Source organism: Odocoileus virginianus, chromosome 15 (genome assembly GCF_023699985.2).
Source record: "Odocoileus virginianus isolate 20LAN1187 ecotype Illinois chromosome 15, Ovbor_1.2, whole genome shotgun sequence".
NCBI classification, from domain to species: domain Eukaryota; kingdom Metazoa; phylum Chordata; class Mammalia; order Artiodactyla; family Cervidae; genus Odocoileus; species Odocoileus virginianus.
Window position 1 is genome coordinate 4,715,358 of NC_069688.1, and position 25,448 is coordinate 4,740,805.

Consider the following 25,448-nt stretch of genomic DNA (forward strand, 5'->3'; position numbering starts at 1 on the left):
AAAAAAAGAAAGTGCTATGGGCAGTATCTGCCCAACATCAGCCCTTCATGGACCACTTTCAGGACGTCTGCCATCTATGTCCACTACTCATCCTGTGAGTGACTTAATGTTATTCTCTGTATTATAGGTTTTATTTTAACTTCAGTAAATTTACTATAATTTTTAGCAATACTATTCATAAAATCATGTAGTTGATATGGCAACTATACTTTCCCAATAACTAAAATTTAACCATTAAAACTAAAAGTGTCTGCCCATGTGCCACCTGAAACCATGCCGTGAAACACCAGTGATAGGTGTGCTTCCTTGAGAAACACTATGAAGGAAAGAAAATGGACTGAGATCAGCATCGTCACTGAGCAAGTGACTCGGGCCACTTACTAAACCACTCCTTGTGTCTCAGTGTTCTCAAGAAAAGGGGGTGAGAATATCTAACTTTTACAGTTAAAATTAAGATCAGAGGGGATACATGTGTGGGCGCACAAGCACACTCACCCTGAGACAACCAACACCGCAGCAGAGGTCAGGGCACATACTTAGCAGCAACACTAGTACACGTTGCAACTCTGGCTCTGAGACTGCTCCTTTTCCCTTTTAGGCTGCAGCTGCATTTTTACTGTAGCCTTGCCTCCTTTTTTCCTTACTGCAGGGTCCTTGACTGAGAATGCACTCTCAGCTTTACTGCATGAACTGGGCTGGTTTGTCTGTTACTTGGTCAGTGCCCACACACCACTGGGTGAGAAGTTTGCCGTCGACCATTACACTGCTTAGTTTCTGCTGAAGAGATTCCTTCAGCACTCATGCAGCAAGCAGTCAAACCCTGGGCCAGGCGAAAGCATATTTCACAAAAATTCTGCAAGGCGTGGTTAATCCAGGCCAAACCATTACTGTTTTTAAAAGTCCAAAACAGCCAACCCTGAAACAACACGACGCTCTCTTCCAATACACAGTGATTTCACTGATGCTGAAATGCTACATCCTAAGCTGAACAACACGTCATCATTTCCAAGGTGAAAATCACAAATTATATTCACATCTCTCAAGTCAGCTCCTGAGAAGACATTACTGCACATATAATGCTAAAGCTGCCAAGAGAAGCACAGCAAACTAGAGAGCAGGCAGACGGCAGCATTAACTTCTGGCTCACTGTTCTCCTTGCAACTGGCGTCTGAAAACACAGCTAGAATATGTGGAGCTTCTTGACAGCCTCCATTACTCTGCCTATTTGGATAAAAGCGCTTAGGTGTTGTTTTGTCATAAAAACAAGTCAATAATTTTGTATTCTAAAATTTTTTCTTAGCTGGATAATGGTTTTTAGACAGACAAAAACCTAAGCTTAAGTACTCTTCAGCAGTGTATTCTTGGGAAAGTTGCTAAACATCACATCTTCAACTTCTATACATGGAAAAACTCAGCAGGTAGGGCCATTGTGAAAACTGGAGGTAACGCATATAAAGGACATAGACGGCTGAGTGCAAGACTTAATAGATTCTGCCCAAACTAGCAGCTCTTATGTCTAATTTTTTTCAGTATTTCTAAGTGTTTTCAGGAAAATCACAGAGATTGTGGAGGATGAAATGAAATAAGTACGTAAAAGTACCATCAAACCACAAACTGCTATGGGAAATTAGTACGTCAACATTAAACCCGCCAGAAAATAACTGTTACTACACAGTCATCCACTTATGCTTAGGGGGTGATTAGCACTTTTTGGAAACCCTTTTTGTTCCACTTTCCTTACAATCGATCATTAGAGGAATCAAATATTTTTTAGAGAATTTACAAATATTCAGAAACACAGACTAAAATATTCTGAAATTTGAATACAGTCAAGGTAACTAACAGATCTCATCACATAGTTACCTATGGTGTGTGTGATGAGAGCATCTGAAATTTACTCTCTTAGCAAATTTCCCAAACTCAATACTGTATTATTAACTACAGTCATCATGCTATAAAATTATGACTGTTGTTAGAATGACAAATAAGACATCAAATGAAAACTAACCCCGCTTAGTTGAGAAGGCCCGGGTCACACCAGGGCAGGTGCAGGTTGAGCACTGAGGCCATTTATCATCCGCTCCTTTACTCCTCACAGCTACTCCAGGGCCGTGCGCACACAGGGATGAATCAGTAACTATTTTTATGCCGATGTATATTATAATAATGCTAATATTGTAAAGAACAGTTCATATTTTTCTTCACAGAAATAGGTGACAGCTTGTTGCTCATTAAGTGTGTGAAGTCAGGTAAACAACGCTCGTTTTACACTGAGGTACGAGGTCATTACAAACATTGATGGGAAACGTAGCTGAATTATGCTGAATTTTCTAGAACTCTGTAGGGACTCTCATTTGTAGCCTAATTTTCATACAAGGTATTTGAAAATTGATAGAGAAAATTCCTAATTTGTAAACCTCCTGAGAGAAACTTTTTCCCTGCAACAAAAGTGTGATAAAATGATACAGCACATGAAGTGTAGACATCTAGTTTTAGCCTGCAACATTAGCATGAAGATAAATGGAATTCTCAGGTTTGATGAAAGCGAAGAATCCTCCTGCCAGTGTGGGAGACACAGTAGACCTGGGTTCGATCTTTGATCCCTGGGTCGGGAAGATCCCCTGGAGGAGGAAATGGCACCCCACTCCAGTATTCTTGCTGGGATGATCCCATGGACAGAGGAGCCTGGTGGACCTACAGTCCATGGAGTCACAAAGGAGTCAGACACGACTGAGTGACTGGGCATGCACGCATATGGGAAATGTCAACATATTTAAGTAACTGAAGTCAGAACCATGACGAAAGGCGAGCTGCAAGATGATGGAGCAGAGTACCGAAGAGAATGCTTGGGGTCAGTGAGGGTCTACCACTGCTCAGCCCTGTGAGTTAAGACAGGGGAGCCGACCTCTCTGAGCCTGCTTGCGGGAATGACATGCTCAGACTTGGATTCTGCAGCATCTCAGGGCACAATGAGCAGAGTCTCTGTGAAGCCCACGGTCCAGTACACCAAGCACGCATCCAGCCTTCAGTACTGACAATGAGAATGATGAAGATTCACTGGTCAGTACCCACTATTCGATTTGGGACATGATTTCAAAATTTGCTCTAACTGGCTTAGACTAGATTTCTAATTCCGAGACATACAGCGTTGTACTTAAGCCAATGTTACAATATGTACATATTATGAACTGACCTGTCCACCCAGAATCATAAATTGAAGCCCTATCCCGGTACCTATAATGTGTGTTCAGACACAGGACCTTTAAAGAGGTGATGAAGTCAAAGGAGGGCTTCCGTGGGCCCTCGGTGAGTCTGACTGGTGTCACTGTAAGAGAGAAAACCTGGTACAAGGAGGCAGCAGGGGTGCGTGCCCACAGAGGAGAGGCTGTGTGAAGACCAGCATGCCAGCACCAGCTGCACATCCACGAGGGAGCCTCAGAAGAGACCAGACCTGCCAACACCCTCATCTCGGACTTCTAGGCTCTATGACCCGAGAAAATAAGTGTCTGTTGTTTAAAATAGTCTGTGGCATTTTGTTATGGTAACTCTAGCAAATTAACACAGCTCCTGGAAACACTTCCTCCTCATATTCCGTAACGCAGTTGCTTCATCAAGACTTAGGGTAATTGCTGAAGAGGAAGACAGACAGACTGAGGTCCAAAGTTGGGCCCCTTAGCTTGTAAGATGCATGATCTTAGGCAAGTTTACCTAATTTTTATAAACCAGTCTTCTTTCTTTAAAAGGACTGATGCCTATTTCATAGGTTATGAGGATTAAATGAATATTCAGAGTACCTGACCAACAGTGATTTCTGCATTTGCCAGCACGTGCAATTCTCACACAATTCTCTGCAGTCCTTCAGGTGAGATGAGTTGTAGCACTGAAAAGATCATGACCAAGAAGGTGGCTGGGCTATCGGTAAGATGTTCCTTTTAAGTGAGTCTTCCCTGATGTTTAAAGTGCTTATAATTTATAAGGTGCCACCTAACTGGTCTCTGCCTCCAGGCTCACCATGAACCTGGCCTCTACACGGCCTTCTGGTTAAATCTTCAAACCCAAGTGTGAACACGCCACTCCCTAACCTGCACCTTGTCGGTGGCTCCCTAGTGCTGCTGACGGTCTGGAGCCTGTGCCCCAAGCCCGGGAGGATGCGGTCACCGCCCTCTCGCCTCCTCTCCTGCGCGTCACGCCATCAAGCCCAGACAACACGCTCCATGCTGTGCTTGGCTCTGGTGACGTCCTTCGGGCTCCGTACCTTCGTGACCCCTACTAGCCCTTCACTCTCTCAGTGAAATGTCCCTCGTGTTCCCCATCAGACTCCAGCATTGTCTTCTTAGCACTATTTTCTCTCAAACCCTCATGTGGTTACCATATCACATTGCTTTTAAATATTTGTATTTCATTCTAGCCTGTGAACCTCCCAAGGAGAGGGTCTCTGTCTCAATAATCTTTGTAATCCAACATTGATCACAGTGCCTACATTTAAAACATGTAGTGGACATTTAATACATACTGGCTGAATAAATGACCACAGGAATGAATGCTTGTGATCAATCATATTACTATGTTATCACAGTTTAATATGGGCAGACCTCAAGCTCTCCAAGTCAGCTTCACACTCTGCATTAGCTATTTACTTCTCTCAACCTCGGTTTCATCATCCGTATGACAGACATGTTAACTCCCGTGTTGCCGTTCAGATTAAACAAGACATGTGAGTAAAGGATTGTACTCCATGTATGATTTTTGACTAATTACTTAAACTTATGCTCTGCGCTTCTTTTCTTCATCTATGTAATGGGAACAGCCCCTCATACTTCATAAAACTGCCAGAACACTGAGGAGAAACACACAGTCTTGTCTGCTGTTCACTGTGTGCAAGCCGCTACAGGTGTGCCCACACCTTCAAGGATGCAAACACCATGCACGAGGCTTCCTGGAAAGGAGACCAGCTGGGAGTCAAAGTTTAAAGGCTACTAATCTCTGATACACCATACTGGAGAAAAACTTGGCATGAACAAAATGAGAAGAAAGTACATCCCTGCCCACCTCAGGACCCAAGTGCTGACCTGCTTAAAGCTTGCCTTGCCCCACATGAGCTCAAGAGTGAATTTATGCTTCATCAAAAAACCTATGTAGTACATATTTATTGAAGTTTATGCCTCATACAGCCAACATTTTGGCTTGTGTGTGTCTATCTTTTTCTTCCACTTAGAATTTTAAGCATAAAGCAAGAGGTTTCTCAGGATTTAGGAAAAGATTCTGAACAGAACACACAGGTTTCATACACTAATGAACATCAAGGTCTACTATGCCATGACTATAAAGCTGTGTTTCCGCTCTGATAACACTCGTTTCTAAATAAACAGTTTTTCAGAAAACGAATCAGAACCCACTCATTTTTCACAAACGGGAATCTGAAGTTGTTAGAAAACAAGAGCACTATTGCTAAGAAGCAGAAATGATTTATGAACACCAAACAAAACTTCCATCACTCCCATCCCCTGCACTGACGAAGCAGGAAAGTCACATGTTTCTAAGGTAATCTGGAGCCTCTGGACTCGAGAGCCACAGACCTGGCACACACTGTTCTTCCTTAGAATACACCGAATGCTTAAACTACATTTTTAGAGAAAATAAAAGTTTCACATTTTATTTTCCAAGACGCATTGCTTTAGCACTACAGTAAATTTGAATGCAATACATGCTGGTTGGTAGGACAGACAGTTTTCCCAATTAAAACAAAACAAAGGCCAAGTCGGGTCGCCCTCCCTGGCCAGTTGTCATCCTTCTCCGAGAGGCTATAAACTGTGGACAGCACAAGTGTCTGCTGTGGGGTCTGTTCAGAAACAGTGACGCTTACCTTTGGGTTGGGGCGCTATAGCTGTTATCATAGGAATCATAACTCTGTTCATCATAAGCAGTGCCATATCCGTCATCATAGTCCTAAAATACAACAGAAGGACAAAAAGTTCAGAGAAGTTTCTGGAAAGAAAGAAGCATTCCAGTTTCAGTGAATCTTTATTAATTCAGCTACCATTGAACTCTATATCTAATTATAATGTAAAGAAAAATATAAAAGTGACATCAGTGAAAATGACAGAGTAAGAATCTCCAAAAATTCCCTCTGAAAAAGCAAAGAGAAACTGGCAAAAACTGTCAGAATGAACATTTTTAGAACTCTGGAAATTAACCACAGGCTGACAGAGATGTAGGGAGCATTTATTTTTAAAAAATTGGCTGTATCTTGGAAAGAACAGTGAGCTCTGATGTTTTAACCTGTTCTATTCCCATCTCTCACCCTAGCTCTGTAGGAGCCCCAATCAATCAAGCAGGAAAGTAGCAGGCCTGAGGCTACTGGTAGGGGCAGGCAGGGTGGAGCGCTTTCCAAACCCCATTCCCAGACGACTGTCTTTATCGGACCCCACTTGGAGCTCATCCAGTGTACAAAGCCTTCTCCCTGAGGATCTCTGAGAAAATAACTAGGGGCAACTGTTTATGATCTCAGCTGCTTGAGGTGTGGAGGAAAATTGGTGCAAACAACAGACTACAAGGAAAAGTAGAGGAATGCGAGATCCATTTGGGCTTTGCAAAGCTGGAAATCAGTAGTTCTGGAATTAGGTACCATGTCATACAGCTGCCTAGGACAGACCTGAGAAGGTCCTGAGTGCTCTCCTCTGGCTGACCTTGAAGTTCAGTGTAAGAAGGACAGTCAAGGCTAAGCCAGAGTTAGTTGCAAACTGACTGGCTGAGTGTTGAAGACATACTCCAACATGTAGTCACAGGCTCTTGGCAAAGATGAGGGACTTAGTTTCTAAGCATTTGATAAAATCTCTGTTCAGTCATCAGCTAAGCACTACACTAACAGAGAAGACACTTCCATGGCAATGAAGGATAAATACTGACTTTACAATATAAATTTGGAAAAGTAACTAAAGTCCCAGCCCAAAATGTGAAGAATTTGATTCCCACACGGAAATATTATTTATTAAATGTCCAGTTTTAAATAAATGAAAATACGCAATGTACAGAGAAATGCAAAAGTATAGTCTGTAAACAAGGGAAAAAGTAGTCAATAGAAACTGTCCCTGCAGAAACAGAGACAGTGCACTTACTAGATATAGATCAGTTATCTGCAGTGTATTCAAGGAACGAAAAGATAGATTGCATGGAAAAAACTAAAGAAGGGTATGAGAACAATGCCTCACCAAAACAGAGAATATTAATACAGAAAAAAATCAAAAGAAATTCTTGAAGTACAAAGTATAACTCAAATGAAAATTTCACTAGTGAGGTTCAAGAGCAGTTAGTCTCTGTTATCTTAGTTATTAGTTTCTTAGACATGCTAACAAAAGCAAAACAACACAAAAAATGCAGATAAAATGGACTCCATCAAAACTAAAAACTTCTCTGTCAAACAACATTAGGAAGAAAGTGAAGACAATCCACAGTGTGGGAGAAAATATTTGCAAATCACACATCTGATAATGGTCGAGCATCCAGAATAGATGAACTGATGAAGAATGGTCATAGCTCAACAACAGAAAGACAATGCGACAAGAGTTAAAGTCATCCTCCTGGTTCTACAGGGACATTCTAAGGACACTGTGCAGATGTGATAATAAGTACACGATGGTTATTTCAAAGCTATTTTGGAAGTGAAAAAGGTCCAGAGAAATGACCATTCTGTAAGATCAAATTACATATGCTGCTCAATGACATTTATATCCATGAAAGTGTGAATTCTGCTCTACAACTGAGTTCTAAGTTTCTGGGGGTAATCAATTACAGTGACTTTGCATTTACTGATATTTCGTTAACATTTAAAAGAGCGAGGATATAATCTAACTATTTCTGGAACATCAGTATTATCAATGATAATCAATTTAATGATTACCACAGATCTCTTGGAGTGGAGAAATGTGATCAAGGGGTAAGAGGAAAGATCTGGAGACAAATGGGCTTCTGTGTTTTACTGTCACTGATTTTAGACAAGATTTTAAAGTGATGACCTTGGTTAGTCTCTTTGAAGAAGCATCTAAATACCGTACCTCAATTTATTTAATTTAGAAAAGCAAAACTATCTAAACAGCAAGTTAAAGTATAATGCATTTAATTGTGTGAGACAAATATTAATTCAAACGGATGACAATGTCTTTGTAGGAGTCAGTTCAGTTCAGTCGCTCAGTCGTGTCCGACTTTTTGCGACCCCACGAATCGCAGCACACCAGGCCTCCCTGTCCATCACCAACTCCCGGAGTTATACTCCAACTCATGTCCATCGAGTTGGTGATGCCATCCAGCCATCTCATCCTCTGTCGTCCCCTTCTCCTCCTGCCCCCAGTCCCTCCCAGCATCAGGGTCTTTTCCAATGAGTCAATTCTTCACATGAGGTGGCCAAAGTATTGGAGTTTCAGCTTCAGCGTCAGTCCTTCCAATGAATATTCAGGACTGATCCTTTAGGATGGACTGGTTGGATCTCCTTGCAGTCCAAGGGTCTCTCAAGAGTCTTCTCCAACACCACAGTTCAAAAGCATCAATTTTTCGGTGCTCAGCTTTCTTCACAGTCCAACTCTCACATCCATACATGACCAATGGAAAAACCATAGCCTTGACTAGACGAACCTTTGTTGGCAAAGTAATGCTTCTGCTTTTTAACATGCTATCTAGGTGGGTCATAACTTTCCTTCCAAGGAGTATCTTTTAATTTCATGGCTGCAATCACCATCTGCAGTAATTTTGGAGCCCAAAAAAATAAAGTCTGACACTGTTTCCACTGTTTCTTCATCTATTTCTCATGAAGTAATGAGACCAGATGCCATGATCTTAGTTTTCTGAATGTTGAGCTTTAAGCCAACTTTTTCACTCTCCTCTTTCACTTTCATCAAGAGGCTTTTTAGTTCCTCTGCACTTTCTGCCATAAGGGTGGTGTCATCTGCATATCTGAGGTTATTGATATTTCTCCCGGCAATGTTGTTTCCAGCTTGTGCTTCTTCCAGCCCAGCATTTCCCATGATGTTCTTTGCATATAAGTTAAATAAGCAGGCTGACAATATACAGCCTTGACGTACTCCTTTTCCTATTTGGAACCAGTCTGTTCCATTTCCAGTTCTAACTGTTGCTTCCTGACCTGCATATAGGTTTCTCAAGAGGCAGGTCAGGTGGTCTGGTATGCCCATATCTTTCAGAATTTTCCACAGTTTACTGTGATCCACACAGTCAAAGGCTTTGGCATAGTCAACAAAGCAGAAATAGATGCCTTTCTGGAACTCTCTTGCTTTTTCGATGATCCAGCGGATGTTGGCAATTTGATCTCTGGTTCCTCTGCCTTTTCTAAAACCAGCTTGAACATAGAAGTAGGCTTATACAATTTGTACATGGTCACCTGAGATTTTTAAATGTTTTTCACAATGGAGGAACTGAGTATTTATTGAAGAGGTATGTATTCAGAATTTTTGAAAACAGATAAATATAAAAGGAATACTCATTAAATAGTGGCAGAGGAAGAATAAACATGAAAAATATCCTTGGAACATACGGGAAAGCCACAATGTCTCTTGCAGTAGCTGAAAGTGGGTTGCTAACATAACTATGATCTTCTAATGACCAATGCAAGGAGGAGAAACATAAGATAAGATTGAAGCAGATAAGATTCAAACAAACAAACAATATAAAACAAAAATTGAGATGATTTTAGTTATAAGTAGCAAAATGAGATATTACAATTCTCGTGAATTAATAAATTCAGAAATTAAGAAAGCAACTATCATTCTTAACAACAAAAAAAGTAATTTTTACTACATAAAAAAAACAACAACCCAACACCACCGCCTCCCTTGAGCCCCTCCCCTGTGGCTGGCACTCCTGCTGAGCACCAGAGAGGGAAGGGGTGTCCTGGCCTGGTGAGGACTCCGACAGAGATGACAGGTGACTGAAGGGAGAACCATCAGGCAACACGCGAGCTGCTATGGCATCGGGCTAACACAGAACAGCCCCAAAGGCAAAGCGGAACAAAGTGTCCCAGAAGTGACAAAAGCAGAGAAAAGCAGAAGCAGCTGGTAAGATTTATTAAAAATCAGGCAGAATCAACAGCAGGTGCAAAACAACGGAGGGACAGGCATAAGACCCCTTCTCGTCCAGGGTCGGGTGGGCGTGCGGTGGTGCAAATGCAGGCGGGGCACAATGAGCCTGAGATACCCATATACAGACTATGTGTGGCCAAGGTACAGGTGAGTACCTTGAAAAATGAGTGTGAATATGGATAAATGTGGCTTCTGGGAGGGAGTGGAGTGGATTCTTGTTGATACCTGCTATTTTATTGCAAGATAGAGATGAGATCATTGGCTGAGAACGGCTGGAGTGGTCAGCCAGCAAAGGATCAACAAATGGTTAAAGCGAGGAAGGAGCTCAAAGTTGTAACTACTGAGCCCGTGGGCCCTGAAGCCCGTGCTCCACACGGGAAAAGCGACCGCAAGGAGAAGCCCGCACGCCACCACCAGAGAGGAGTCTCTACTAGCTACAACTAGAGAAAGCCCAAGCGCAGCAACACAGACCCAGAGAACCGAAAGTAAATAAATATTTTTTTTTAAAAAGAGGGAACAAAGATGGACAAGAAATAAAAGGATATTAATAAACATTCTTGCAGCATTCAAGAGACTTATTTGTCAAGCTCTACTTCTGCACTTTCATCTTTGATAAGGAAGACGTCTAAATGGAGCTGACCGGGTGACCTGGACACTTGGTAGGCGTCAGGGGGGCCACAGTAGGCAAAACATGCTCTAACACCAGTAAAGATCCTTCACCTGCCATTCCCAACCTGAAAACCACAGACATATGACCCGATACCAAGAAATCTTGCTTTGAAGAGAAAAGATGTTCTAGGATAAAGGAAACAGCATGACCTATTTAATTCTATTTCTGTCACAAGTAAAATCAAGCATGAAATTTAAGATGGGAAAAAGCATTTTAAACAGAGAATTTACAAAAGTGATTTTAAAATAATCTTTAGGTTTTGGGTCCTTTTAAAAGGAGACAATTATGCTAACTATACACCACCTCACTATAATTAGGGTGAAACCTGGTCATTTCAAAATGTATAAATGTATAAAACACAAATGTACAAATGTATAAACAAAATATGTAAAACAGAGTGTTAAAAGATTATTTAAATCTAGGCTTATGATTATTTTGAGTTTATCAAACACACACATTAGCTAAGAATAGTCTTTTGAAAAATTCATTTTTGCTGAGGTTCTGAATAGTAATATCCTTGTTGAGTATCACCAATGACCGTGAACACATCACATAGCCAAGTTATTTTATAATTAAGGACAAAATCACAATTTTAAAAACAACTCTAAATAAGAATCTGTCCCCTATAATCATTTAAATAAGACACCGTTAACTCAACAATCAGGCTGCACCCCCACGTGCTGAGCTACGGCTGTGAGGGATGCATTACACAGCTTCAAGACTCACACAACCCCTTTATCCAGTCTCCAGAGCCTGACGCCCATGTTCTGATTCCAGCTCTGCCTCTGATCTGGCTGTGTGGCTTTGGGGCAATCACCTGCCCTCCTTCCACCTCAATTTTGTGATCTTAATTCATCCCCTGGCTGTTTCCAGTGGCTGTGGGAGGAACTAACCCCAAAAATATACATGAAGGCTGTCTGGCACAGCTCTTGCCCAATAAACCTGGTTCCAGTTTACTGAAGACTAATTCCCATTAACACTCTCAAGCTATTAGGCCAGAGAAACATCAGAGTTACCCAGGTAGCCTTCTTTTGGTGAATGTGATAAATTCTTAAAATACCGTCTAAACTGTGATGTCTACATCTTCATTCTGCAAATAAGAGTATTAACTACTACTGTGATTTTTAGATAAAAGAATGGCTGACCAAGAGTAGCTGTAATTCTATCCACATTTGGCCACAGCTTTTAAAAACAGATCTCCATCAATTATTCATAGAATGTCTTCCCTCCTCTGTTTGTCTCTCACTGAGATAGAGCTAGACTTATTTAGATTTGACAAGGAATACAATGTAATATAATACAGAAAATAACAAAGAGGTTAACTTAGAAATTCCACAAAGGAGAAAGAAAACTGTAAATAGAAAATTAAACCAAAAATCCCACAAAGATGAGAAAAGGGGGTAACTCAACTTTATTAAGCCCACATTATGTACCTCTGGTAAGGATTTTTATGTCGGTTTTTCCATTTTCCCCAGGAAGCTGGCATTTGTTGAATGCCTAGTGCTCTGAGCCCTTGAGGAATACTGTTTTGAACAAACAGAACAAAACAAGCACCTCTGTCCTCAAGCAGCTTCCATTCCAGAGGAGAACAGACACACCTCATTCCTCAGGGACACAGGGGAGCGGGGATGCTGGAGATCTCGGAGAGGTGCCAGGAGTCCTCCCAGAAAAGACTGTGTACAAATGCAAAAGAAATAAGCAGCCGCGAATGTGGATTTTTCATTTTGCTGGTGGTGCTACTGGTACTTCCAGCAGAAAGAACGCAGGCGGAAAGGCCACGTGGGGTGAGCCAGGGAGGGAAGCGCAGGAGCCACGTCTCGGGGGCCTTTGGGGCCTCCAGCAGGCGCCACTGGAGGCTCTGGTGCCTCACGCCATCTCCAGGGCTGGCCAGGTTTTCATTTGTTTCATTGATTTAACTTCCAATACACTATTTCTTCCCTTACCTGTATCTAACCTGAAACTAAAACAATTTCATTATTTTTATATTTTTCAATTCTAGAGTATTTGTTTTCTATATTTTCCAGTTCTCTGCTTAAATCATCAAGTTTATCTTTTTAATCCCATGACTATTAAGAACATAAAGTTTGTGTCTGCTATATGAATCTATTATGGTCTGTTTTTACTGGTTCCTCATCTTGCGTGCCTATAATTTTTGATTAATTGCAATTATATATGAAGAACAAGAGAAATAACTGAAGGCGCACACTGTAGTGTTTTTCTAGAGAGAATTACACTTGCTCTTGGTGGAAGACAGGAGGACTCACAGTCCCAGCTTCACACCACACCCCACACCAGGCCATGATGACAAGCAGCCTTCCCCTGGGAGGACAGCTTTTCTGGGTTCCCATTCAAAGCTGGGGGGATTTATCAGCCTCCTACACCCAAACTTGGGGGCCGTGGACTCCAACTACTTAACCTGCTCAAACTCTGGATTTCTTCTGAGGCTCAATTCAGCTTCTCAGCTGCCTCTTCAGGAACTAGGAGATGCTCTCACAGCCTATCTCAACCAGGGTTCCCCCAGAGAGTGAGGCCCGGCGCCCACAGTGCCTGCTGTGCCTGGAGTGGGCTTGCGTCTCTCCAGAGCATGCGGAGCAGCGGTTGTTGGTACCGCACCCACAAAGCTAAGGAAATAATCATGCATGTCATTTTCTGTGTGCTGTCATTCAGATGAGGAACCCCAATTCCTATCAAACACCCAGTGTATTTGATTATTACCTGTATCATCCACTAGAAATGCAGTCTCCCTGAGAACAGGGGCTTCACCGACCTTGTCTACTAGTGTCCCTAGGGCCTGGCACAAGGAAGACTTCAGTGAACACTTCCGGAATGGTGACTGACTGGTAGTGAAGGGTTTACTTGGGTGCTCCCATTCTCCCACGGGTCGTGGCATGACTGGCCGGGAGAGAGGCCCCAGGGGCCTCCAATCCCATGGAGGAAGAGGAAAGGGCCCCTGGCCCACCAAGACGCACACCTGATTCACAGCGCAGAGGCTGCTACACAGTGAAGACAGCCCTATCAGAATTTCATGAGGTTAGCATTACCATTACTCCTTGCTCAGCTTGTAGACTCACCCAGAAACCTTCAGGTTATCATCTGGTCTAATGGTAGAGGGACCAGATGTGCTCAAGGTTTGCTCAGCTTGAACAAATCTGCTTGATGAAAGACGTGCTCTTCTGTTATAAACAAGACTATCTAGTCTGTCTAGTACAATGCTTTTAATACACAAACCGATCATGTTTTCAGCTTTTTATTCAAGCATAATGTAAGTCACAGGAAGGTACGAAACCCAGGTGCGCAGCTCAGGGAGCACAGCTGTGTCATCAGCACCCAGATCAAGGAAGGGAGCATCTCATCCCCCGGACGCTCCCCCGGGCGCATCCTCAGTTACTACCTCCCCCCAGAAGGAATGCCATCCTGACTTTCCACACCGCTGGTGAGGTTTACTTGCTCTTGAGCTTCATAAAGATGGAATCAGAGTGGCAAGCCCTCTGTGCCTGATTTCTTTCAATCAGCTTCATGCTCATGAGATCTGTCCATTGTGCTGCAGGCAGCAACCACTGGTTCCTTCTCGTGGCCTGAAAGCTTGCCTATATGACTGTACTATCACGTCCTTATCCAGCCCAGTTGTAAATGCTTTTTAAGTTTTGCCTACACACTTTTTATCTAAGTCTTATGGGTCTCTGTTGTGGTTGCCAGAGCAGAACTGCTGTGCCTTGGGAAGAAGGCCTGTTTTTAGCTTTAACATGTGGTACCAAACCACCAAACCCTTTTCTAACACAGCTGTATGGACTGACATTCCCAAAGCAGTGGGTAAGAATTCCTACAGCACCTCATTCCAGTTAACACTTGATTGTTTTAACTGTAATCCTCCTGGTGGGTGTGAATAGCATTGAATAGTTCCTAAAAGTCCTATGTGATAAGTACTAATATTTCCATTTACAGATTAGTAATTGAGGTATAAAGTAGTTAAGCAACTTGCTTAAGGTCACACAGCAATTAAAGGCACAGCAGCGATTTGAAACTAGTCAGTCTGGTTCCCGACCTTGCTTTTAAACACTGTGATACATTGCCTGACCCTATACTGAGGTTCCCCAAGATAATGTCACACTATGAGGGTATCTCTAGATGTCCCCCTAAATACTCATGTAAGTCAACTGCAGGTGTTCTTATCCTGAAGAGTCACTGTACTTTGTTTCCATGTCAAGAAATCAAACACTGATTACACACTGGATGCGGGGCCCTGTGGATAAAAAGGCATGGCCCTATCATCAGCTCAGAATAAAACAGGAAAACTGACAAGTAAAGGAGTGACCCTATCACTCCAAGGTGAGCACCCTAACTAGGACGCACACACATGGACCCAAATAATAGAGAGGGAGCCCCTGGCGCATACAGGGGATTGTGGAAGGCTTCAACGGGTCCTCTGTAGACTGGGATCTACTTGCAGGCAGGACTGAGCTCTATGCAAGCTGATTAAAGGCTCGGGAAAACAATAACACTAAGATGGCAGGTTCCTGTAGGAAATTCATTGTAACAGAGGACTAATCTAGTGCCTCAGGACTAACCCACCTGAGGGCTAGGACATATCCATCATGCTAGCTCAGATAACCTTCCTCATTAGTGAGGCAGGATCTGCTTTCCAGGCCTCAGAGACACTGTCATTTCAGAGTCCTCTGCTTCATGAACAAAGCACTTTTCTGGGGTTGTTTTTGCTTAAAGTAAGAAGGAAAAACAAAATCCCTTCATATTTAGAAGTTTAAAATCTGAAATTATTTTCTAAAGTTTTGCATTTCTAAAATAGGTCAACTTTTCAAGTAGTTTAGGAAAGAGACAGACTTGTGAAGCACCTGATAGACATTTCAAGTAAATTGCACACTGTACTTATTCTTGCTTCTGGTAAAATGGAGATAAAAAAATTACAGAACCTTCATCTTTTTATCTAAAATAAAAAGGTGTCCCTAGGCTTTTCAATTCACATTTAAAATGCATTTTCATAAATAACCTTTTCACAATCTGTACTGTTTTAATTAAATTTCTCGCTATGGAAAACAAGATAATTGAAGCAGTTTAGAGATTAGTTAACTGTCAAAAAATTATACCAGCAGTCACTGCAACGGGAAAATCTGCGTCAGTAGAACTCTCATTGTACTCAAAACTCCCAGACTAGTCACATAATTAAAACTTCAGGTGAGCTCTCAGAAGAATGAGGAATGTGCTTTCACTGAGTCTTTAAACAGAAGCTATATTAAAGAATGACATGTACATTTTAAAGATATATTTGGTTTTTCCCTAAAGGCTTTCACTGATGTTCCTAATTGACTATACTTCAGAAGGGTTTATTCTTCGGGCAGATGGAGAAACAGTGTTCCCCGTGGTGCCATTTTACAGACAGGGACACTGTCTGTGTAGTGTTTTCTGGAGACAAGTTTCTTCTACAGCTTTAATGAGCCTGATCTACAGAACAGGCAGAAAAGGTGGCCTACATGTACAACACAAAGTTTAGGTTTCTCCCATTCAAACTGTCTCTATGACTCTTCAAACCTGGGTTAGGTTAACCAACATAAGAAGCCCCATGAGGAAATACTAGTTGCAGAAGAACTAGTAACACCAGTAAATTACTCAGTCATGGACTGCTTGCTCTAGTAAGTTTCATATAACAACCCTTATGTCTGAAGTGATGAAATAATTTTCCCCTTCATTTGATAATTCCTCTGTTTACAAATACAGAGTTTTAAATTAGATGAAACAGGCTTGTCCAGGAAGCACTGGGTCTTGGCTAAGAGTGAGGCTCTCAAGCCAGACTGCCCGGCTTTACATTCTAGCTCTGCCCTGACCAGCGGCATGCCACTAGGAAGTGTTAACTCATGGTGGTGTTTTCCAGATATGACAGATCCATGCAAAGAGCTGAGAAACGTGCTTGTGAGGAAGTAAGGGCGTGTGAGTTTTATTACTAACTAGAAGTGTGATTTAGGAAAACTTAGCTATCTTCTCTCAACTGCCTGGAGATCACTTCACGGGGATGAAGTGAGGACTAAATAAGATGATATAGGGTAAAGTGCCCAGCACACTAATATATTCTGTAAATACCCAACAAATGGCAGTTTCCTTTTCTTCCATCAACTTCTAGAAGTTGAAGAGTACTCTGTTATTCTGTCTTTACTGAATCAGAAAAATACTAGAAGACAGAAGAGTACTATTCTATACTTCTCTGATGGTTTCCAAGTGAAACCATCTGCATCAGGTGCTGTCCTTCTAAACATATAATAAATTAAAGCAGTGACTTCTGACCTTTAGACTGAAGTTGATGCACTCACAGAGAAGCACCTAGAAAGCTTGGGAGCCTCTGCAGTAGTGAGACAGGCCACCGGCTTGGAAGGCCCACGGCGAGGGAGGTGCTGACATGCAGTTGTGATCAGCCATGGCCTTGGAAGGCCCACGGCTGGGGAGGTGCTGACACAGTTGTGACTGGGCTGCCAGTTCTGGCGCTTCTACTCTTTCCTCATCTATTTCCTCCTTCTTTCTAGGTCATGACATTATTCAAGTTAGAACACTATGGATAAAAGCTTCAGACTCCGGGTTAGGGAGCCTGGGATGCGATCTCAGCTCACTCCCTTTCCAGCGCACAGGCCGTGGGATGGGTGCCTGTCCTGGCACAGTGCAGGACGCCCTTCCTCCCTACTGCGTGGGTAGTGCTGTGGGGACGGGGCAGCAGCGTGCCCCGCCGCGCATCCGATCGTCCACGGACAGGGCCTGAGAAGAGGGCCTGCAGGGAACAGCACCGGGCACTCTGCTCAGGCGGACCTGGTTCTGCTACTCCCTACACCCCCGCAGCCTCGAGGAGCCTGCGTCTCCTCCTCTCACACACGCAAGTCCCTCCATGTGCCAGCCACCCCACACCGTGCTCAAGGTGGCACTCCCACACCAAATGGGGTGGTTTGCGGATAATTCCACATTCTGTTCAGTAAACATCATACAGCTGGGTAATCAGAGCATATCAAGTACCTGAAAGAGCTTTCATAGTCTGATGAACTCGTACACCTTCATCGAGAAGGCTCCACCGTACGTATGTTTAAAGGTGATTAACCCATCAGCTCAGGCTCAAAAGCTTAGAATGATCACACAACATTATGATAGCAAGGGATGTTAGTGAATGGTAAACACCTCCTATGAATAGATGGCTGACACAATCATAATGAAATAAATGAGGGGGAAAATTATATGATTAAAATTTCTAAGACAATTTTAGTTTATACATCTTGAGAGGTGAGTTTGCACTTGAAAAAAGATTTCATTTTTAAAACTATTTTTCAAAATTTGTTTCAGAATTTGAAAGATTCATAGCCATTCACCTTTAGTTTGTTTCTCTCATTAGAATGCTTGCTTTGTTTATTCTGTGACCCTCTTTTCAGTATCAAGATTTCCATTTGATGAAAATACAGTTTCTTATTAAAAGAACATGTATAGGGTGACAGTGGAAAGCAAGTCAGTTTCAGAAAACAATCAAAAACAAAGAATTTTAAAGTTGGAAAAGATGTTAGAACAGCATCTGGTCCATCCTGCTGATTTATAGGTAAAATACCTGCATTTTGCAGATGAAGAAGCTAAAAAAGTTAGTTTACACAAAAATAGTGATGTAGACAATAAGGAGGATTAGAAACTGAGTATTTTACATCTCAGAATAATGGTCTTCTAATTAAACTGCATTGTCTTTCATATTTATTAGTTCATATCAAGCGTTTGCTACAATTGACTTCATGTCATGAAGTATGTTTAACAGTGCACAGGACACATGGAATGACAGAGGTAGCTGGCATTAGTAAAAGTCAACCTCATATGTTTATTTAGTAGCTCCAAAATGTCAGGCCTCATGATAGGCTCTGGGCAAACTAATGTTTTAAAAAATGATGCAGTCCCTGCCCTGAAGAAATCCAGTCTATGGGGGACAAAGACAAGTAAGTTGACTCTGAGGCAGGTTTCAGGGCACCCAGGATGCTGCTGCCTATGCCTGATGAGGATCAGGAAGGCTTCACGACTGAAGAATAAACAGTAACAAGAACGGGCAGGGACAGAACAAGAAAAGGCATTCGAAGAGACCCAAGAGCACATACAAAGCCACACAGTTCAAGTCCTGTTATGTTTAAGGAACTGCAGTGGAGGGATCGATGGAAGTAAAATGATAATGTGGGAAGGAAAGGGAGTTAAGAGGCTGAAGATGCTATCGAGAAAGTCTTCAGACACCACTCAGAAGAATCTCACCTTTATCCTCCTAAACTCCTAAACTAGTTCTCATGCTCCAGGGATGGCCGAGCAGTAGTATCAATCAGGCTTTAGATGCCAGAAAGTACAGACTAGAAGTAATATGAAAAACACATTACTTAAGGGAAGGACCCAGGGGGAGGGCAGGACCACAAGCAAAGGTGAGACTAAGGAGGCGATGACAATCGTCTGTCTGTCCATCTACCCAGACACATTTGTCCATCCATCTCAACAACCAGCGTTTACTGGGGGACTACTATATGTGAGGTGGTAGGAGTAAGAGTAACACAGATTCAAGGTTCGTGAGAAGTCAGACGTGAGAAAACATACGGACTGCTAACTGCCAGGTGTGGGAGGCGCGGGCTTTGTGAGAGGACGTCGTCACAGCTCGAGCTGGGATGCAGGAGGACGGCGTCTTCCCTGAAGCGGCTGTGATGGAGGTGAACTGTTACTTATGGGGAAGTGAGCTGTGTCTACTGTGAGAACCGGAGTGAAGACGGAAGCACGCGGCCCTGAGCGCTGGGCTCTGGGGGCTGCACCTCAGCCTCCACCGAGCTGTAGGCGCCGTGGAGAGGAAAACAGGAAGGGCCAGAGGGGTGGCTACTAACCTGCAAATGTCAGGAGACAGGATGGGAATGCACAGGACTTCAGAGATGATAAATAGAGCGACCACGCTGAGTGTCCGGGGAACAGTCGGCCCTCAGTAGCCATGAGGGGCTGGTTCCAGGACCCCCTTGAATCCAAAACCCATAGGTGCTCAAGCTCCTATATAAGATGGTACAATATCTGCGTAACACCTACCTACCCCACCCTTGTACCTTAAATCATCTCTGGATTATTTATAATACCTAATGCAATGTAAATACTATTTAAATAATTGCCTACATGTGGCAAATTCAAGTTTTACTTCAATTTTAGAAATTTCTGGAATTAAAAAAAAAATTTTCCATTAGTAGTTGGTTGAACCTACAGATGCCAAACCTGCAGATATGGAGGGCCCTCTGTACTTTGTGCTTTCTTTGTGTGTGGAACCTAAAGCAATTCATCAAAATGGATCTCCCTTTAGAGATTCATATGTAAATTGGACTCTGCCAGGAAGCATCAAACAGGTCCTTTTGTGTAATGACACCAACATTTTGAATTGTTAAAGTGTTCTCATTGAATAGATTTTGGGTTATACTAATTATTTGTCAGTTACTTAATTATTTGGACATAAGTAATGAATCAATGTCATTTTGGGAAAAAACTGCTTCTTGTCCTCAAAAAAGAGATGAGAAGTTACTGTAATTATGCCTGATTTTACTAAGTTAAAAGTGGAGCAGAAAGCCCCAATTTATACTCAAATGACTGAAAACACATCCATTATCCATTTTCTTCCTTTTCTGGAAAAAAGCTAACTATGTTGAATTGCACTGCATTCTTTGAGTTATTCTTAGAAGACCAGTGTTCACGGAGATGGTTAACCTCTGCTATTCACATGGCCACTGTGAGTTCTCTATGCTTTAGTGATAATACTGCTCTCACCCTCAGATTTATTTGCTAACAGAGGTTCTTCTCAACGACACAAGCTCAGGGAATATTTGTGACAGTGACTCTGATGAAGAACAGCTGGCTCAGATGACATTATAAATGATCAAATATTTTCACCAACTCACCTTGAGAAAAATCAGTCGAATTTCAATAGACACATTTCGACAAGAAAACACTTTTACATTATCAGGCTTTCTTGCTTGGGCTAAGAGGAAACACTTTTATAATGTGCATACTATTATGCCCACTTTTATAACGGGTAACTATTTAATAAAAATAATTTTAACATATATCGTAAAATTGAGTTTTTCTTGGGCCTAAAACTGCACTGGAATACCTTCATTTTAGTACACATAATCTGAAGAACACTGAGTATTCTAAAGACTGAAATATATAGTTTCTCAAAAAAAGCACCAGTTGTGGCAGGATTAAAAGAACAGGTTTCATCTCTTTTTTGTTTAAACAGGCAACTGATAGGACTTCCTTGCATCTTTTATTCTGGAAATAATGGCCTCAGATACTAAATGTTAAACGAAAATTAAAATAAATAAATCAAATGGGTCAGATATAAAGAACATTTGTTACCACAAATGTATTTCAAGGAAATCATTAAAAATTACATTTTTGAGTTCTAAAGGAATGACAAGCCTTTTTTAGAGATAGAGACGCCCGGAAATTCCTACGGTGAAAATGCTGGTTCAATTTTTTGCCAATACATATAATAATGCCTTATTTTTTTTTAAAGTCCTAACCCCATCCCATTCGTCTTACTGGTCTTCAGTTTCCGTTTCCCTACTTAAGGCAGCTGATAACCAGAGAATGAGTAAACTGAAGGGGCCACAGAGGTGACCTGATCTCCCTCACCACACCTCCAAGGGGAGCAGTGTGTGGGGCCTGTGGCAGTTTCCTGAAAGATGAGGGGACCTGACTCTGCCAGCTCGCAGAGCCTGGTCTCAATCCAGCACCAGCTGCTCAAGACAGAACACAGGCCCTGAGTCGTGGATCCCCATCTGCGCCCTCTCTCTCCACCCTGTGACGTGGGAAAAGACACAACTCTCCACACCTTAACAACAGGACCACAATACCTCTGAGTGGCTGTGAGAACAAGATGGCACAACATGCAAGATGGTACCTCATGGAGAGCAGTTTCTCATTAAATGTTACATCCTTCTTGAAAAGTTCATTCTTACGCTCAGATCAGATTTATAACACGTGATTCTGTGATTTTCAGGAGTTACACAGAATCAGCCTTCCACCTCTGTAATCTGCAACTGCCCTCCTAACCCTAGAAGATGAGAATGATGAAGGGACAATCTTTTTTCAAATGCCAGCTATCATACTCTTCCCATGGGATGATTACAGCAATTGGCTTGGAAAAGATCAATGGCAGCCTTCATTGGGAAAACTTACCAGGTCTCTGTGCAGGGTTGTCTAGTCCAGTAAACATTCACTGAGAGCTTACAACGTGCCAGGGAGACTACGAACTGACTAAGATCCATGAAGCTTTTCCTGGGAAGTCTACTATCTTCTGAGAAACAGACATATACTAAGTGAAGACTGCACAACACTGCTAACAAGTTAGATATAAACTGCTAAGAGATAAAAATCAACAAGGAGTTTGGGGTGGGTCCCCCACAGGTGGCAATTAAAAAAACTCAGTCTTGAGAATGTTGATTCTTTCCACAAATATTTATTAAGGACTAACTATGTGCTGGCCATCATACTAGGTGCTGAGAATATAAATGATATTCTGATGCTGAAGTTGAAACTCCAATACTTTGGCCACCTAATGCGAAGAACTGACTCACTGGAAAAGACCCTGATGCTGGGAAAGATTGAAGGCGGGAGGAGAAGGGGACAGCAGAGGATGAGATGGTTGGATGGCATCACCGACTCGATGGACATGAGTTTGAGCAGGCTCTGGCAGACAGTGAAGGACAGGGAAGCCTGGTGTGCTAGAGTCCATGGGGGAGCAAAGAGTGACTCAGTCACAACTGAGTGACTGAACTGAACTGAGAATATAAAGGTGTGAACAGGGTGTGTGTGTTGGGGGGGGGGGGAATCCCTACTCTCATGGGATTTAGAGTCTAATTTATGATTATTCCATCAATGGAGTAATTATTTTAGTATACTCTAAGGAGACCACTTTCAAGTCTCCCACTTGTCACAAGAATGAATACCCACTTGGGAGGTTATAGAATCCAGCTTTTCCAAGTTGGATATTCTGTAGTATACCCACCTGATCGAAAATCCTATAAATAAGCAAACAAACAAACAAAAAAGAATACTTTCCCCCTTCCCATGCTGCAAAGCTAAGCAGCCAGTGTAAGTAACCTTTAGAATCTCAAAAGGTTAAGACCAATGGCCAATTATATCCAGGACCACCAGCGTGGCCATCTGCTCTCTAAAGGCCACTCTGTGGTCAGGCAGCATAAGGAAGGCCCTGGGTGGGAAACGCAGCCTCGGAAATTACACTGAATGTCTGGGGAAAGCCAGGCCTGAGTGTGGGCTCGCCCAATGAAGGCTCCCTCCTCCTTCAGAGCCTCCACCCTCATCTGCTCCTGAAAGGACACGCGGGTTCCTCTGGGGAGGCCACCATCCCCTCCCTGTTGCAGTGGATAGGAGCAGGGGTTATTAACAAAATACTTTGCAAGTCAATTGTTTTAGTGCTTTTCCTGTCATTTATCAACAAATAGCAGAATTAAGCTTAGAAAACCAAGTGCCTTGAATTTCTTTCCCTTTTGCTCCCCTAAACTTTAATCTTTCAAGAAATTTCTACTTGTATTCATCTAATTTCACTCCAGACTCACTAGAGTAAACACTGAGACACACACACGTGCGTCTGGTTCACACTGTAGGAATTCGATCCATCTCGTTGAGTAGAAAGATGAATTAATATATGGAAAGAAGGCACTAGGTCTTTCTGAAACAGGCAGATTGTGAAGCCAACAAAGCTAAGTCCCCTCCCAACTCATCCCATGTCACGGCACAGCGGGGTCAGGATCCACCCAACGGCCTGATGATGATGAAGACGCCATCCAGCACGTCCACAGCAGCCAAGCCTACGAGAACTCCCGGGAAGCTGAGGTGGAAAAGAGCAGACACCAGGCTACCTCAAAGGAATTTTACAACATTTGCTTCCTTTCACAACAGTCTCTGCCACCCTCACAAGACTCAGCCCTTGTGGATGAGTGTGAGGCCCAACTGCCAGTTTGGTAAGAAGACTAGCAAACAGGATCACATCCAACTGTAAGGAACACAGAGATGAGACAGAGGCCCGTCCTTCCCCAACTGAATAGCCAAGTGGTGAAACTGTCCATAATGAATTCATGTTTAAAATATACTTCACTGAGCTCCCAGTATGCCGTCTCTGCTGAGCATGAGGGGGCACAGCTCTCGGCCCTAACCCTCAGCACCCAGTCCAGCCGGGAAGCTATGGGGACACCCAGCAGGTAGGCTCCAGTAACAGCTGACCCGAATCTGCAAGGACAGAAAACTCTCTGAGGACGGAGAGGAGCTCTCAAGGCAGAGGCCGCTGCGTGAGCAGAGCGCTGGAAGCCTAAGAAGACTCAGTACACTTAAGGAACCACCAGAAGTTCAGGATGACCAGGACAAGGGCTCAGGTCTTTCCAGGGGCTGCAGATGACACGAAGACGTTGTCTGTGGCCCAGGGATTATGTCAGACTTCCAGAAACTGTGCAAAGAGGTGCTGAGCTCCAAGCAGGAGACCTCAATTAAGGGAAATGTGGAAATCTAGTGCTTTGGGAACTGGAGGACTGGCACTGCTTCCCTTTCTTTGACAACAGTTGATATAATCTTCCTTTAACATTAATACTTTCAATGACTAATATGACACATCTATCCAGTACTTATTTTCCTCCTTTATGTTAAAATAGAAAGTCATAGAAAGAATCCCAGGGGTTCTATATTCTTGTTAAAGAAATCAATGCTCCCACCCCCTGCTGCCCATTTTCCATGGATGTATTTTCTTTCTCTTATGTTAAGTAAGTCTGTGGACCGTATCAAAGAATTACTGAATGATAAATGGAAAAACTGATTTGCATTAATTAAAAAAACTAGAAACTTTTATTTTCTTCACTGAAAAAGAATTTCCACTAAGAATCCATATTCAGCAGCAGAGCCTAAGAGGAAACACTTAATGGTAAAAACAACTTGTTATATGCAGGCAATTATTTTTTAAAGGACTGAATCACTCAGAGGCAACCTGTAGTAGATGAATGCTGTGTCACATGCCTGTGTGACAGCTTGCCAGCACGTCTCCTCGGTCCTAGGCTTGAGCCTCCCAACCACCCAAATTCACCTTCATAGTTATTTGACAAAGGAGATTATTTCTTTCACATTTTCTGTGTCTCTGATACCAAGTAGTTATTTAGCACTCAGTAAATGCTAAAGAGCTCAATTTGAGCAGGGTGAGGGATACTGGTCACCACGCCTGACACTGTCTGCATCACAGGGCATCAAAGCACCTTCACTTACATAGTCTCCATAGGTCTCCTGCGTCGGGGGCGGCGGCGGAGGTCTGTACCCAGTTGGGGGCACTCCTCGTGCTCTGGGAGTGAGTAGTCCTCTTCCGCGACTCACTGGCCCTCGGGTGGAGAGGACGCCCCTGGAAGCTGGCGTCCCCCGTGGTACCCCGACTCCCACCGGCCGGGCTGAGACTCCTCCCCTGCCCCTACAAGCAAGAAGGTCACATTAAGAATTTGCATGGTGTTCTCCAGTATTCCAGTGTTCACATGCACTAACACCTCATGAAAATCAATGTTTCATAAATCTGTAAAAAGAAATAAGGACACTATATGCAAAGAAAAAACTAAAGCAAGTCAGGAACAGATTATCTACCTAAAGAAAGGAACTTTAATCATTCAAGCATCTAGTCCAGTGATAATAAA

At 42.7% G+C, this 25,448-nt stretch overlaps 1 protein-coding gene across 7 annotated transcripts in view; it reads right to left on the reverse strand.

Moving 5' to 3' along the window:
• KHDRBS3 (KH RNA binding domain containing, signal transduction associated 3) overlaps nucleotides 1-25,448 on the reverse strand; it is a 152,502-nt gene that overhangs the window by 24,771 nt on the left and 102,283 nt on the right. For 6 of the 7 annotated variants that reach the window (XR_011491388.1, XM_070476960.1, XM_020893088.2 and 3 more), the window contains exons 6-7: nucleotides 25,036-25,231; nucleotides 5,864-5,946 (exon numbers count right to left, since the gene is read on the reverse strand). Coding sequence is in view for 6 of the 7 variants with exons in the window: in XM_070476960.1 (XP_070333061.1) it covers nucleotides 5,864-5,946; nucleotides 25,036-25,231 (279 nt within the window). In the remaining variant the exon portion in view is untranslated. The remainder of the gene's footprint in view (nucleotides 1-5,863; nucleotides 5,947-25,035; nucleotides 25,232-25,448) is intronic. The other variant, XM_070476959.1, reaches the window with a different exon arrangement.